This window comes from Pollicipes pollicipes, unplaced genomic scaffold (genome assembly GCF_011947565.3).
Source record: "Pollicipes pollicipes isolate AB1234 unplaced genomic scaffold, Ppol_2.1 Scaffold_4295;HRSCAF=5057_pilon_pilon_pilon, whole genome shotgun sequence".
NCBI lineage: Eukaryota > Metazoa > Arthropoda > Thecostraca > Pollicipedomorpha > Pollicipedidae > Pollicipes > Pollicipes pollicipes.
In genome coordinates this window covers 30376359-30391290 of record NW_023596461.1, presented here as the reverse complement: position 1 = coordinate 30391290, position 14932 = coordinate 30376359, and the positions used below count along the sequence as shown (strand labels likewise).

At 45.3% G+C, this 14932-nt stretch overlaps 1 protein-coding gene across 1 annotated transcript in view; it reads right to left on the bottom strand.

The window, feature by feature from the left end:
* Window positions 1-14932, bottom strand: part of LOC119097417 (metabotropic glutamate receptor) — a 194481-nt gene that overhangs the window by 39443 nt on the left and 140106 nt on the right. Inside the window, exon 15 of the mRNA XM_037220459.1 lies at window positions 11902-12406. Within this exon, the coding sequence (XP_037076354.1) occupies window positions 11902-12406 (505 nt within the window). The remainder of the gene's footprint in view (window positions 1-11901; window positions 12407-14932) is intronic.

Genomic DNA, 14932 nt, shown 5'->3' with positions numbered 1-14932 from the left:
CAACTCACCTATCTCTTGACAGCAGCACTTGTGATAAAAACAAGATATTTAAAGCTAGTCTTTGGCTGGTTCAACTTGCATTTTCATTCAGTTTATTTGTGTATGTTCGTTGACATCAGACAAAGTTGAGAACACACAAATCAAAACACTTTAAATCACTTTGAACAACTTATTTTGATTGTCATGGTTAACCTATGTCAAGGGCAGTGATGGGCATGCTCCACAAAGCAATTTCTCTTCTCCAAAAATAACATAGCTTTTAGATGACTATGTCAGTATTGCTGCTTGCCTTTTCAGCTGCAGCAAATGCATCCATTTGGGCTTGTTAATTCATATTTAATGACAAAGTTTGAGATGTTGACTTCACATTTTAAATGGGGTGGTCTGACTATTTGTTACACAGCAGCATTTAACTCATATTGTAATTGCTATGCAGCTTGGAGTATCCCTGTGTTAAAAAATATAGTGCATAAATACAGTGCGGTCATTTGCCGGCCTGCAAACCATGACAACTATAGAAAACATCTGGTTGAAGCAGCCATGAGGGACCACTTTAAGAATTTGGGGCCAATAACCAAGAATATGGAGCAAAATAAGCCCATTGCATGCCCTGTGGCATCATCATTTGTGTAATGGCAAACTCGATGCATTAAAACAGAAAATGGCTGACTCTGGTCACCAATCATGAGTTAAAGGCAGGTAAGGTAAGCAATTACTTGGTCCACAGGAGACTTACTGGCTACTTATTGCTCCCCAGAAACAAAAATTCAGTGCCTTTTGCATGGTCTGCTGGCAGACAGAGTCCTCCGACCCACCCCCCAAATATAAATATCAATCATGCGCACCAACCTTCGAGATCAAAATGCGAGACAAGTAAGAGGTGTGCATGATAATCATCTCCAGACGGCAGAACTTCGCCTTCAAACACTTCTGTATTAGCAGCGTCGGGTCTGTCCCAAGGCTGTATATGGCAGCATTAAAATAGCCTTGCCAGGTAGCCTGGTGAGTCAGACACTCGAAAGGCTTGTATTTATCATTATTGAGCACCGCTATGAACCAAGAAAACGGTTGACCGAAGGTTTGAGAAAGCAAAAATGGCGGTAAAAATAATTTCCGTGCTTCAAATTGTTTCCTTCATTCCCTGTGAACTGTTCACGCTTGGGTGCATATCAATCATGTTTTGGACTGCTGGCGAATTAATCCAATTGATGTGTTAAATACGTACAAGTTTGCAGTTGGAGCATCTTGCTGAGAAATTGTTCAAAATTTTAAGCAGCAGATGGTACCTCTAAAGACAATCGAAAAGGAAGGAAGAATAAAGTGGTATCAAACTGGTATGATGCCAATAAAAACAAAAGTAACTAAATAAATATAAAGACTGGTATTTTTGTCGTAAAATTTTGTAATCAGCTGACTTGACTTAAAATATGTTGGTACAAGTGCTCAAATGGTGATATTCATCTTGTAAGTTTAATTTAGAAGACATTTGTTAAACTTTTCACTCATGCATTTTGGGAGTGATGCAATTTAGTGGTCAAGTTTCTCCGGGAAAAAACAAATACGTGGAGTAAAATCATCTACCAGGCCTTGCTGGTGTTTGCACCAGGCTCTGCTTTCGTGGTGTGGTGGTGAGACCAAAAAAATAGGGGATGCGTGAAATCCTTGCATTTGGCGCACAGCTGCAGATTGTCATGCATCTTGTAAACAAACCAAACTTAATGCGTGCAAGCGGCTGGGGTCGCTGGGGTTCTTGGGCTTGGAGGTATCTGGCGCCCTTGCTCTGTGCAAACATAGACATGATCCAGATGTAGGCGAGGCAGGACATAGCCATAGATGTCCAGGTTCTGCGGAGCCTCGTTTATGCTTGGTGGTTTCAAGTGAGCTCGGTTTTGGATGACATCTGAAAGCCTCAGAAAGGGAAATAGGGCTTTGGCATGTGCGATCAGGTAATGTCGGGCAGGAGTGAAAAATTTACATAAAATATGGGGGAAAGGAGTGAAAAATTCCTCCTCATAGGGTGTTGCTTTACACCCAAAGTCAGCAATTCTAGGACACTGTTCGTATCAGTACTCTCCCACCCCATCAACGCGTGAGCACAAGACAACGCAGGATTTTGATCGTATCGGTGCAGCTGCCAAGGTCACTTATAGTGATGGGTAATAGCGTAGAGGAATAAATTTGCTGCACGCTTGGTTGCACAGGCCATACGCGGAGTTAGATATGATTAAATCCATCAACACCATCAATGGGTTGCTTCCTCCGAGCGCTGTACTCTGCGAGCTTGTTTGTCCTTCCACTTCCTCTGAGTACTTGTTTATTTTGCCCCGGGGGATTCTTGCAAGCCTCCTTCTTCTCCGTCAGAGCCATCACTGCCATGCGGTGTGGTCCATCACAGCCATCACGGTCATGCAGTGCGGTTCGTCACAGCCGCCGTCATGCGGTGCGGTCTAGGAACCATAATCTTTGCCGTGCCAATTCTTAGAGAGATATCAGCCATCAGTGTAGAAGCTCACTGCGAGAAATGTTGAACCTGTGTGCAGTGCTTATAGAACAGAAGTACGCGAATACTCAAGTTTTATTTCGAGTAGAACTTTAGGCAAAAACAATTAAAATATGCATGAAAGTAACGACCGAAGTGGTGATGGCGGTAATGGCTCGACTGGCGATGGCGGCGATGGCTCAGCTGGTGATGACTGTGATGGCTTGACTCAGAGCACTTCACGGATTTCATTTTTAGGATCCGGTCCAGTCCAGTCTGGCTAGTCCAGATCCAATCCACCCGACTAACAGATTTTCCAGATTTCTCAGTCCACTCCGGTCGTGTCCGCCTTGCCAGAATAAATTTACCAGTGGATCCGTGCCAATTCGCTCCAACATTAAGGACTTCTTAAAAAGTTAACATTTAACTTGGTTCATTCAGTTCCTTTGATAGAAGACATTTAGGTATTTCCATCGGAAAAAGTACACTAAGATGCCATAAGCCAGTAAGTCATAAGAGAGTTAATACAGCTTGCTGCCTGTTAAAATGCAAGTTTGCATGGAGATACCAACAAACAAGCCTGGCCATACTATTTATCATATCCCAATTATTTTGGCCAATGTTTCACAATTACCACCACATCTCAGGGGCCAAAATCACTTCCAGTTTCAATAATATGCGGGCATGAGCGCATTATCTGACATTTTCAGACTCCACGTTCGGTGAAACATTCCTGCACATGTCACTACACAGTTTGAGCAGCGACCAGTTCACAAGCACAAGACGACGCTCATCTAGTCGGCATTCTGAATAACTAAAATGCTAGCTCACCTCATATATGAGGTGAGCTGGGCACACTTGATATCAATTGATACACACTTGAGGTGTGCATCAGTTCTTGGAAACATTAACTAATGAAACAACCTCAACTGCGAGCATTATTTCTGTTTTGTTTTCAATGCGATAGTGGAGTAACCATGCAAATATTATTAGATAGCACAACGTTTTAGTCAGTGTGTAACGGCCCTAGTGCGCTATGAGTGCCTTATACACAAATTTATAATTTTCCCATATTCAAAAAACGTGGTGCGAGAGTTACGTGTATACTTGCCCATCATCCGACACCTGCCACGACCACTGCATTCAAACATCTCATACACATACCAGCCACTTGCTTTGGGCTCTAGTGATTGCACGAGCCATTCCAAATCTTACCAAATCTTTATTTGAGGTGTGAATGGAAGGTCTTCACTTCGAGGCATGGTTAAACCGATGGCATGTTCGTGGAATGCTCATCCACGCTCATTTCCTAGCTCGGTGTTAAGTGTGTCGGACCTTCTAAATATTACAGGAGAATCATATGTATGCAAATGTATTGTCCGCGTCCAATTTGTGCATGGTGCATGCAGGTAGGAGTAGAATAGATTGGATCAAATGGACAAGTACGTACCCAAAATTTTGTCTGGATGCAGAGAGTCTCTCACTCACTTTTGGTGAAAAACGTTTGATCCGTGGATGTAGAGGACAACGTGCTCGTTTTTCGAGATACATTAATTGGGGAGAAGGTCAACACATAATTGTGAGGATACAACAATATTGATAGCAGACACCACCTGAAAATAAATCAATGCAAGCAGCATATTTAATTTGAAGCTGCCGCTTAACTCAAATTTGGCTGAGTGACTAGGCACACAAAAACTATAATGTTGTCATAGATAACGTTGCATTCTAACTTTTCAGACAGGAGTTTGCGTTTTAAAATCCGTAGTGTGCTTTCTGGTAGCAATACATGCTCCTGCACTGTGTTGCAACTCTGAAGTGAAATGCTACCCACAGGAGATAAATGGGTTCGCTACAAGAACAGGAGGAATGGTAAATATGTTATCAAGGGTAATATATCATTAGATAATTTAGTTGCCTTGCAAGTGATCGGGGACGGGGAGGCTTCTGTCTTCCAAAGCAGCATATCTGAGTGCCACTCACAGATTTCAAGTTGTCAATCTGACCTTCTCGTCAAATAATTCGTTTTTAAAATATGTGGATAAATTTTGTTCTATGCGGCCTGTTAATGCATTGCTTAGAATTCAAATGATCGTATTCTATAAGTCAAAATGCTCTTTCTAAGTTGATACCTTCATTCAACTTTTAACGGACTATGTAGCGGTAACTTCCCAGTAATTAGTTATCACTCCCTTCAATCCGTGCGAGTAGTTTAGTGTAACTTAAAAATCCGGTGCTGTCCTAATCCATGTTATAGTAAAAATATTTGATCCGGTCCAGTCCGGCCCGTGGATTGATCCATGATCCGTAGATTGATCCAACCCGCGCAGTGCACTACCTCGGCCGGTGCTGGCCGTGATGGCTCGGCCGGCGATGACGGCTGGTAGCAGAGACCCTTGATCCGTTCACGTAAAACCAGTGAACCATAGAACGCTAACGCTTCTAAGACTTCTTGAGAAACGGTATCAATGTCTGTGGATGCGTCGTGCACTCCACACAGACCCCCAGACAAAATCTTGGGGTTATCACTAGCCGATTTAGAATGACGTCAGGGAAATCGGAAAAGCCAGCTGTGCACATTTGAACTCATCCCTGGCACGTGGGGACCATCTGTTAAGTTGAATTTCATTTGACATCGGTTGCCAGATTTATTGCCCCCGGCTCGATCGAAGCAATTCATTTAAATATATATCGGCCGTCCCGTTCGCGATGCGGTGGTCCCCAGCGACACACAGCTGTTCCCTGGAGCAGAGTCGACCCAGCCACACAGCCATTGTATGAAAAAATGTGGAAAATGTGGACTCCAGACCATCGTCTGCAGGATACAGCAGACAGACACTCACGATCATGTTGCACATGATATACCATAATCTAGGTATATGCGGTGCATAGAAGGCTGCCGATGGTGCATTGGTTAAGCTGCGCGTCTAGTAAACCAGAAGTAAGGGTTTCGATGCCCATTGGTGTCCGTCCCTTCTGCCAGAGTAAGAGGCAGGCAAGACTATAAGGCCTCCGCGGCGGATTGGATTGTTAAGTCCCACATGAACCCCACAAGTCAGAAACGGATTGGATTGTCAAGTCCCACATGAACCCCACAAGTCAGAAACGGATTGGATTGTTAAGTCCCACATGAACCCCACAAGTCAGAAACGGATTGGATTGTTAAGTCCCACATGAACCCCACAAGTCAGAAACGGATTGGATTGTTAAGTCCCACATAAACCCCACAAGTCAGAAACGGATTGGATTGTTAAGTCCCACATGAACCCCACAAGTCAGAAACGGATTGGATTGTGAAGTCCCACATGAACCCCACAAGTCAGAAACGAAGTGTTTTTCCCGTCCCCCAAAAGTATTCCCAGCTCTAAGGTACTTCAGCAGTTGGAAAACTACAACAATAATATTTTCAGTGGGTGTTTTTTAGGAAACAGAAAATTTCACTCCATTTTGCAGATGACTTCGGAAAGGTGAAGATGTACTGCACTGTGTGAAGTGCATCTTTTTCATTTTTGCGACTGTGATTCACGGCGCTGCTGAAGGGTCGACGGTAAAATAGCAGCACGAGGGAAATGTACGCCTACAACTTAGCATGCGCGTTACTGCTTCTGTTTTGCAATCCACTTAGCTGTAATAAGTATTTGCTAAGCGGCGCAAGATGGTTCTCACGAAGAAAATGCACAACACTTTTAAGCCGGGTTTGAGCAAAACATCTGGTGGGAGGCTGGTATTGTGGCGAGTTCCCGAATTTTAAATTGGCGAAACAATCCATCAGCCGGTTTCTCCCAAAACTTGAGAACCTGTTTATTTTATTTATTAGGCTGTGTTTGTGTATTTCATATAAGCAAATACGTATTTTATAGTAGGATAAGCCGTGCTAATATATATATCTTATATTCGCACGGTTTATCCCAAAACCTGTGGCGTCCACTCAGCGGCCCTCTTTGCCAGGGAGCCGCAGAGTGAGCGCCACACGACAGCCCTGTCCGAAGACCAGAAGAGATAAAGAAGATGAGCAAAGTGGAGGAGCTGGCCTGATCTAAAAAGACCAGCTTGGAACCCGTCTGAGCTTGCGCATGCTGGCCAGGTCACTGGGGGTCTCCAGATTGAACGTTCAGCGGCAACTTAAGTCCAAGGAGATTAAGACATTTGAGCGGCTTGCAATTCCACAGATGTCTGGCGCCATGCGTTAGAGAGGCAAGTCCCGAGCCAGGGTCTGGTATCAGAAGATCCGAAGAAAGTCGTGGTTGGCAGTGACGTGCTCTTCAACGAAAAACGGAGTTCCTATTTTTGACATAGAAAACGCGACATCGACTGCATCGTCTATGTTGCGTATATTCGCCATCGCGAAGAAACGCTGCTCTCGTACTGCGAGGGGCTCGAACCAGCCGGTGTCATTTTGCAGTAGGATGATGACCCCTCCCGCATAATCGGGGTCACGTGCCTCGCTGGACACTGTTACCTCATCACAAAAGACGGCTGGCGACCAACTTGCCTGACCAGAATCATTTGCACTACTGCGTCTGGGATGCGCTGTCGGTGGAAGTGTGACGGTCTCACAACCAGAAACTCCTAAGTCCGGACGAGATGGAGGATGTCATCATGACCGTGTGAGGAGAGATGTGACCCGTCACCGTAAGAACGAACATCCACCAGGATGTCATCATGACCGTGTGAGGAGAGATGTGACCCGTCACCGTAAGAAGGAGAGATGTGACCCGTCACCGTAAGGACGAACATCCACCAGGATGTCATCATGACCGTGTGAGGAGAGATGTGACCCGTCACCGTAAGAAGGAGAGATGTGACCCGTCACCGTAAGAACGAACATCCACCAGTGAAAGCAGAAGCTGAACGCAATGGCTAAGACTGGTGATGGCGTAATCCCTCACGTGTTCCAATAAGGGGTTCAACAATACGATTTTCGGGAAAACTTTACCTCTAACCTGGTATAATGGGGCCGGATTTCAACCTAGGAGTTCCAAACTTAATATCAATCGTGAGATTTTAAGAGACCAATCCACTGGTGTTTTAAGACAAATCCACTGGTGTTTTTTACTAAGCTCTATCTTTCTTAGGTTGGAAACTGCAGAGGACTGCGTCGACCCCACGTCAGTCCGCGTTATGAAACGCGGCGAATCAGGGCGAGGGTTATCGGTGCGATGCCAGTTTTCAACTGCAAATGAAGTGAAAGACATCGACTTTGAATTGGACTATTCACCAAAAATATACAACAAACTTCATCTTCCTACCTGATCTCAATAAAACACAGGCTGCGCCTTTGAAAATTGTTTGCATGAGCTAATGGGCTAACAAGACAAAGTTGTTGCAAATGCTGAGCATTTCAAACCCTTGAAGTCTCTTCGGTAGGTTATATTTTACGCAAGCAGACATAGCATATATTTGTGGGAACGTGGATATTTTTTACGACACTATCGCTAGAACTGGGTATTTTTACTATGTCTACCTCAGCAAAGATGAATGCTTCACGATAGTCATGGTGCCAAAATTAGGATTCAAGAAATATTCAGGCTCTTATATGGCGTTTGCTGCTCTTAAGTGGATGCGTCCATCAACACGGAATATGTAGCACAATACGGTTTTGCAAATAAACAACATTTTCCTCCTACCATTTCTTATGTTTCCCACACGACCAACACAGTGCCATTTGTGATGATGCAAGGTGCAAGGAGACCAAAACTATATTTGAACAAAAATGCTGTCAAATGCCACTTAAGCGATTTATCGCCTTTATCAATGACACAAAACCTCCAGTGCCTCTAGAGGAAATACGCCTCTAGTACCCTATCCTTCAATCCGAAGATGCCAGAGATCTCTGGCATCTTCGGATTGAAGAGGAAAGAGAGACGGTGGTAGTGTCATTTCACAGCTGTAAGGCCAATGGGATTTTTCAGGTCATTATGGAATTGGAGGGTCACGGCCAATATAATACCAGACCAAACTACTTTTTTGGTACTGTAATCTTACTTCCTCCAAATGACGCCCGTCTTATCTGCACTCGGAATAATCCGTCTGGTATGCTGCAAGGACTGCACATATGCAATCGTTATCATCCAAGGGCGTGGATGAGCCGACGCCACAGGTCAACTTGGTCATCGATAACATTTTTGGTTTCCTTTGGACGAGGATTGTCTTTGTCAACCAGCGACGCTTTTTTAATGGCAGCAGGCGTGGATGGTGGCACAACTGACTTGAACAAATCCTCAATTTCTGTTTCAATTTAGATCAGTGACCTATGTTAACCATGTTTGGTGCTGCATAAATGTAGCAAAATATGCTGATCAAAAGAGTACAATGGGTTAAAAGTACCAACAACAAATACAGCTACCGTAAAACATGTCTCAAGGTCACTAAAGGTCAATGAGGTCACTATGTGTACATGATCCTTAGTATTATTATAAATTTGAGGTGCGTAAGTGGTATTATATAATGAAGGAAAAATGGAAAGAACACACTCTCAATGGTGTGTGAGAGAGAGAGAGAGAGAGAGAGAGAGAGAGAGAGAGAGAGAGAGAGAGAGAGAGAGAGAGAGAGAGAGAGAGAGAGAGAGAGAGAGAGAGAGAGAGAGAGAGAGAGAGAGAGAGAGAGAGAGAGAGAGAGAGAGAGAGAGAGAGAGAGAGAGAGAGAGAGAGAGAGAGAGAGAGAGAGAGAGAGAGAGAGAGAGAGAGAGAGAGAGAGAGAGAGAGAGAGAGAGAGAGAGAGAGAGAGAGAGAGAGAGAGAGAGAGAGGAGAGAGAGAGAGAGAGAGAGAGAGAGAGAGAGAGAGAGAGAGAGAGAGAGAGAGAGAGAGAGAGAGAGAGAGAGAGAGAGAGAGAGAGAGAGAGAGAGAGAGAGAGAGAGAGAGAGAGAGAGAGAGAGAGAGAGAGAGAGAGAGAGAGAGAGAGAGAGAGAGAGAGAGAGAGAGAGAGAGAGAGAGAGAGAGAGAGAGGAGAGAGAGAGAGAGAGAGAGAGAGAGAGAGAGGAGAGAGAGGAGAGAGAGAGAGAGAGAGAGAGAGAGAGAGAGAAGAGAGAGAGAGAGAGAGAGAGAGAGAGAGAGAGAGAGAGAGAGAGAGAGAGAGAGAGAGAGAGAGAGAGAGAGAGAGAGAGAGAGAGAGAGAGAGAGAGAGGAGAGAGAGAGAGAGAGAGAGAGAGAGAGAGAGAGAGAGAGAGAGAGAGAGAGAGAGAGAGAGAGAGAGAGAGAGAGAGAGAGAGAGAGAGAGAGAGGAGAGAGAGAGAGAGAGAGAGAGAGAGAGAGAGAGAGAGGAGAGAGAGAGAGAGAGAGAGAGAGAGAGAGAGAGAGAGAGAGAGAGAGAGAGAGAGAGAGAGAGAGAGAGAGGAGAGAGAGAGAGAGAGAGAGAGAGAGAGAGAGAGAGAGGAGAGAGAGAGAGAGAGAGAGAGAGAGAGAGAGAGAGAGGAGATAGAGAGGGAGAGAGGAGAGAGGAGAGAAGAGAGAGAGAGAGAGAGAGAGAGAGAGGAGAGAGAGAGAGAGGAGAGAGAGAGAGAAGGAGAGGAAGAGAGAAGAGATGAGAGAGAGAGAGAGAGAGTAGAGAGAGAGAGAGAGAGCGAGAGAAGAAGAGAAGAGAGAGAGAGAGAGAGAGAGTGAGAGAGAGAGAGAGAGAGAGGAGAGAGAGAGAGAGAGAGAGAGAGATGTATATATATACATAAATACAAGCATCCATGTTCAATTAGGTCAATGGCCTTTGATGATCTCTGAGGTTAAAATGCCAATCGCAGGAGGAAAGGCGATTCTGTTGGACAACAGGTCAATGCAATCCACAAATTGCGTCACTCGAGTGAACGTTACAAGAAGCCAGCGCTTTCGCTCGAGTTGGACCAGTGGCCTATGTTGACCAAAGCACATCATTGGAAGATTAAGGAGTGGAATCGTTAGGTAAACAACTTTTGGAGATCACACTACAACGCACTGGCGGAATAACCAAAGGTAATCCACGTTTTGGTCATACGGACTTACGCAAAAATTGCCTTAAGTCATGGTGAATGCACTTAACAGGGTGAAATGCACTTAAGATAGAGCATAAAATGACGTTCGAAAAAGAGCTGAAATTCCAGGAGACTACAGCAAGCCGTTTCTAGCTATTGCCAAAAAGCTCGTGGTGGGGTAGACACCTCACTTCTCCGCGTCAGTGCGACGCTTAAACCAGCCTGTTATGAATGTGACCAAGCTTTGTTCCCAAAAGATCTGCCACATGAAGACGGCTTGAAGTAACTGAGGCGTCTTTCCGCAATATGTCCGTGCAATAATATATCACGCTCGGGATGGCAAGTACAAGCGATAGCTGGTGGCTCCATGGATAGGAACATACCGGCCACGAGCCCCAAAGGTTAACAATGGGAGCATTATACCTTTTGGTCTCATACAACTTTCTTAAAATGTAATGAAGTTATACTTTTGTGTTAACCTGAAACCGCTGACCCGTATGAACGTCTTAAGGCCTTTTCTACCTGGGAATTTTGATATTTGTGTGGAGCTGTTTTTTGTTCAGCTTTTCCCGGTCTGGGAAACAATAATTCCCAGCTGCTTTTCCTGCTGCCTTCCCCCAAAAATCGGTGAAGCCATCAGTGCAACTGCAGCTTTACGGTGGATTGCTTTACTTGCATCAACTTAGTGCTAGGTAAAATGCGGCAAAATGCCATGGCTAGAACTGAAACCCCAGACACACCCAACACCCGTTTGCTTTTCCAAACAATATTTTGAAGTGTTCTCAAATTTCCATATTTCTAAAGCAAAACAAGTGACCGAAATCCGAGGTAATAACATAAGAAAGGCCCTGTTTTTTGCTTGTGCGATTTCTCCCCCCCCCTTAAACTGAGCGGAATGGACCCCCCCAGTGCAAGACAAGCGTGACTGTCGGGAATAGTGCCTTGTGGAGTTCTTATAAACCATAAGTTGATCTGAGCAGCAGCTCTATTAAAGCACTCACGGCTTGAAGTGGATATTTTACCCCAGCCGAAGCGAGCCTAACGTACGAACTGGAACAGACGTTGGTTCATTCAGGAAACTTGGCAAATTTCAGTCTCAACAACTCCGCTCATGATGACTGTCATCACTGACCAATTGTCAGCTGCCAAAACGCGCTACAACAGGCATAAGAAACCGTAGCTGAACGTGACGAACATTAGGAGCAGAAGACAGTTTAAACGTAATATGCAGGTAAATGTATGAAAAAAGAAATACAACGTGAATTCAATAATCACGAAAGGAGCAGAACAAAACCCTTATCCTCTGCATCACAAATTGCAAGGGAAGGCCCTAGTGAAAAAGACTGGCGCTGTGTGGAACCACAGCAACCAGGCCGCAGCAGCACACGGGCAGGTCGCACAGGATAACAGGCGCGGCTGGCGCGTGGCGCGCTAGTGCTCGCGTCCTCGCGATCATTCTGCGTGCCGGAGTCTCGCAGCACTCACCATCGCTCTGCGTGCCGGAGTCAATCCGCTGCTGTGACGACAGGCTGATGTTGGTGCGCACCTGGCTGCACTGGCTGTACTTCTGCGACATCATCGACTGGCGCACGTTGCGTTCCGGGTGCAGCAGGATGATGTACAGCTTGGGAGTGAAAAGGCACGCGATGGCGATGCTGGCGCTCAGGCTGATGGACACGGACATGGTGGTGATGCGTAGGGCCACGTGGTTGGCCGTCGAGAAGTAGATGGGCACAAAGGCCAGCCAGATGACGCACGTTGTGTACATGGTGAAGCCGATGTACTTGCTCTCGTTGAACGCCTCGGGGATCTTGCGCGTCAGCACGGCGTACACGGTGCATACGACGATCAGCAGGATCGGGTAGGCGAAACCGACCATGTAGGAGGCGTTGATGGACGCCTTGCACACCAGGAGGTTGTCCTCGGGTGTCGGGTGATAGTACATCGCGGCCGGTGGCGTCGTCCACATCCAGGCAAAGGACACTATCAACTGCAAAGGGACACACTGTGTCACTCCGTCAGAGCATGACTACCTTCCTATCAACAACTACATTGTTTACCCTGCCACTAGGCGATAGAAATGATAAAACGGGCTCTAAGAATAGCCAAGAGGCAATTTTCTGAACTGGTGTTCTGTACCTGGCCAGATCTTACAAACAGACATGCGCTATCCTTCACCACGAGTAGCATTCCTTAGCAGCAAGTCTTCACGGAAGTCATCTCACGAACAAAGCTCTGCCCACATACCAAGGCTATGTCGCACCTGACGCAAACAAAATTTGTTAGAGACGCGAGCAAATACTTCCAGACCAGAGTGAACGCCCCAGCTTTTACCGACATACGTTCGTAACAGTTGTGAGAGTGCAAGGTCCAACGCTGCGCTGACATAAGTAGATAAAACGTAGGACTTGCTTATTAAATTCAGCCATTTCATTCCATGAAATTTGCAACCACGATTTCTCGATGCCATCGTGATTTTGTATCTTATTTAAACAGCCGACTAAGTGACCCGGAATGTACTGCTGGGATATTTGTCAGCCGTGATTAGTTAGATGATGACGTTTAGCCCCAGATCACCTGGGGGTCAACAGTGGCCCTTGGCGGATTTCGGAAATGATTTTCAAATCGGGCCAGGTACGACTGCTTAATGTCCAGTGCCCGACAGATGAACAATTTGACACATTCTCGAGCACACCCTTTGTCCCTTCTTAGTCAGGTCAGAGCGCTAGGGCTTCTTAAATGAAAGTTAGCATGGTGAGTTTTGCCGCTACAGGTAGCAATGTGATGTTTTCTTTCTACTTTCTGATCGTTTTGACGAAACCCACCAACTGATTGAGATCGTTTACTAGTCGCAGTCACTCAACCTATGCAATATTACACTACACAACCGAAAAAAGTCGTAAAAGGTCTTATAAACATTTCCAAATCACTCATGCCATGTCATATAAAGGCGGAAAAAGCAGAACAAATAACGTCCCATTTCCTTAACTAGCTTTAAACTTACCTAACCTGGACTGAAACTGACAGACTCCTAAACACCTAAATACAATCTAGAAGGACACAAACAAGATGCTGTTTTCTTTGGAGCCGTCTGAAAGACTGTGAGAGGAATATTTTGAATGCCAGAGGTTTCAAAACCCTCACCAGATGCCATGATTGTTGGTACTTAGAATGTCCTGTTGCCTATCAGTCACGCAAAGAAGGCATGCTCAGCAATGTCAGAGCGGGATTGACCAGGATCATAGATTGCCGTTCGATCTCGTCCGATCCGACTGTTAGGGCCTGATACCTCAGGAGTTATCTAAAAAAAAAAACAGGGTCGCGAGTGGCCAGACACCCTGGCGTTGCCAGCACCATCGCACCAATGTGACTGAATCAAACCGTGGAAGTTTTCCTCCATTGTGCATCCAAGCACACTCAGAATCACTGATCAGTGGGTCTTGAAAACATTACAGGACATGTGAAAAGCCCACGTCGTTTTTATAAACATCTAAATCACGTATGAGTACAAACCATCGCGATAGCGCAACTAGATGAAGCTGAAGTAGGTAAATCGGAATTTAAAACGGGTAAATGTTGATGTCAGATGGCTAATAACTTGCATGTGTAGAACACGCAATCTCAGATCAGATAGTTCGAAAGATCCGGAAGCGTTTGTCTCCAACTATACTGCATCCTGCATTATCTCAAGTTCTTGCCATAATTATCTGCACTGCATAACGATGAAATACATGAATAATGCCACCGGCCTAGCTTGACTTCGGAGGTCACAAAGTGACCCTCGGAGAAAACAAGTACAGATGGACAGCTCCAAGGATAATAGTCACATCGGTGTTTTCCTTGTCCCGCCATCTTGGCAAGTATGGCAGCTGCCGGTAACTGATGGTACTACTACATCGTGTACTTTGTTGTACAATTCAGCTGTGATGATGTTATGATGGCCTGAGAGGTCACCCAGGTGATTCAGACCTAAGCTTAACCAACCCAGATATTTTTTAGAACCAGAAGACAGCAAAGAGCGCGCCTATGCTAACAGGTTTTACTTGAACTCAACGACTTCTATTCAAAGGGAATGTGTCACATTAAAAAATGTTGGAACCTCCGATTTGATGGAATAGCTCTCTTATAACTATTGGCATATTCTAAGTAGAAGAATTGTTGTGGACAATGACGTTACTGCGTCGTGGGTCGCTGTCACCCTGGTACTCAGACAGAGCACTTCCCAAGAACTGACCGTGGCTCTGCTGGAGGTGTTCACTGAGCCAAATATCGTCATGTGCTGGGCCTTTGGCCCTTTCTCGCGGTGTTCTTGCATATTTACCCGTGAGTTTAAGGCATTTTCTTGCATCGACGTACTCAATTGTTGCACTTTTCTCAAGTTATTCGGTGACAATTCTCATTTTCGTAACAACTGGGAGCCATGTCCAACTTCTTGTATTATTCAGCCAAAACGTGAGTCGTGGTTGCAACTTGCGGAGACTGCATAGCAGTGACTGAGCGGCAATGAGTGTCCGTT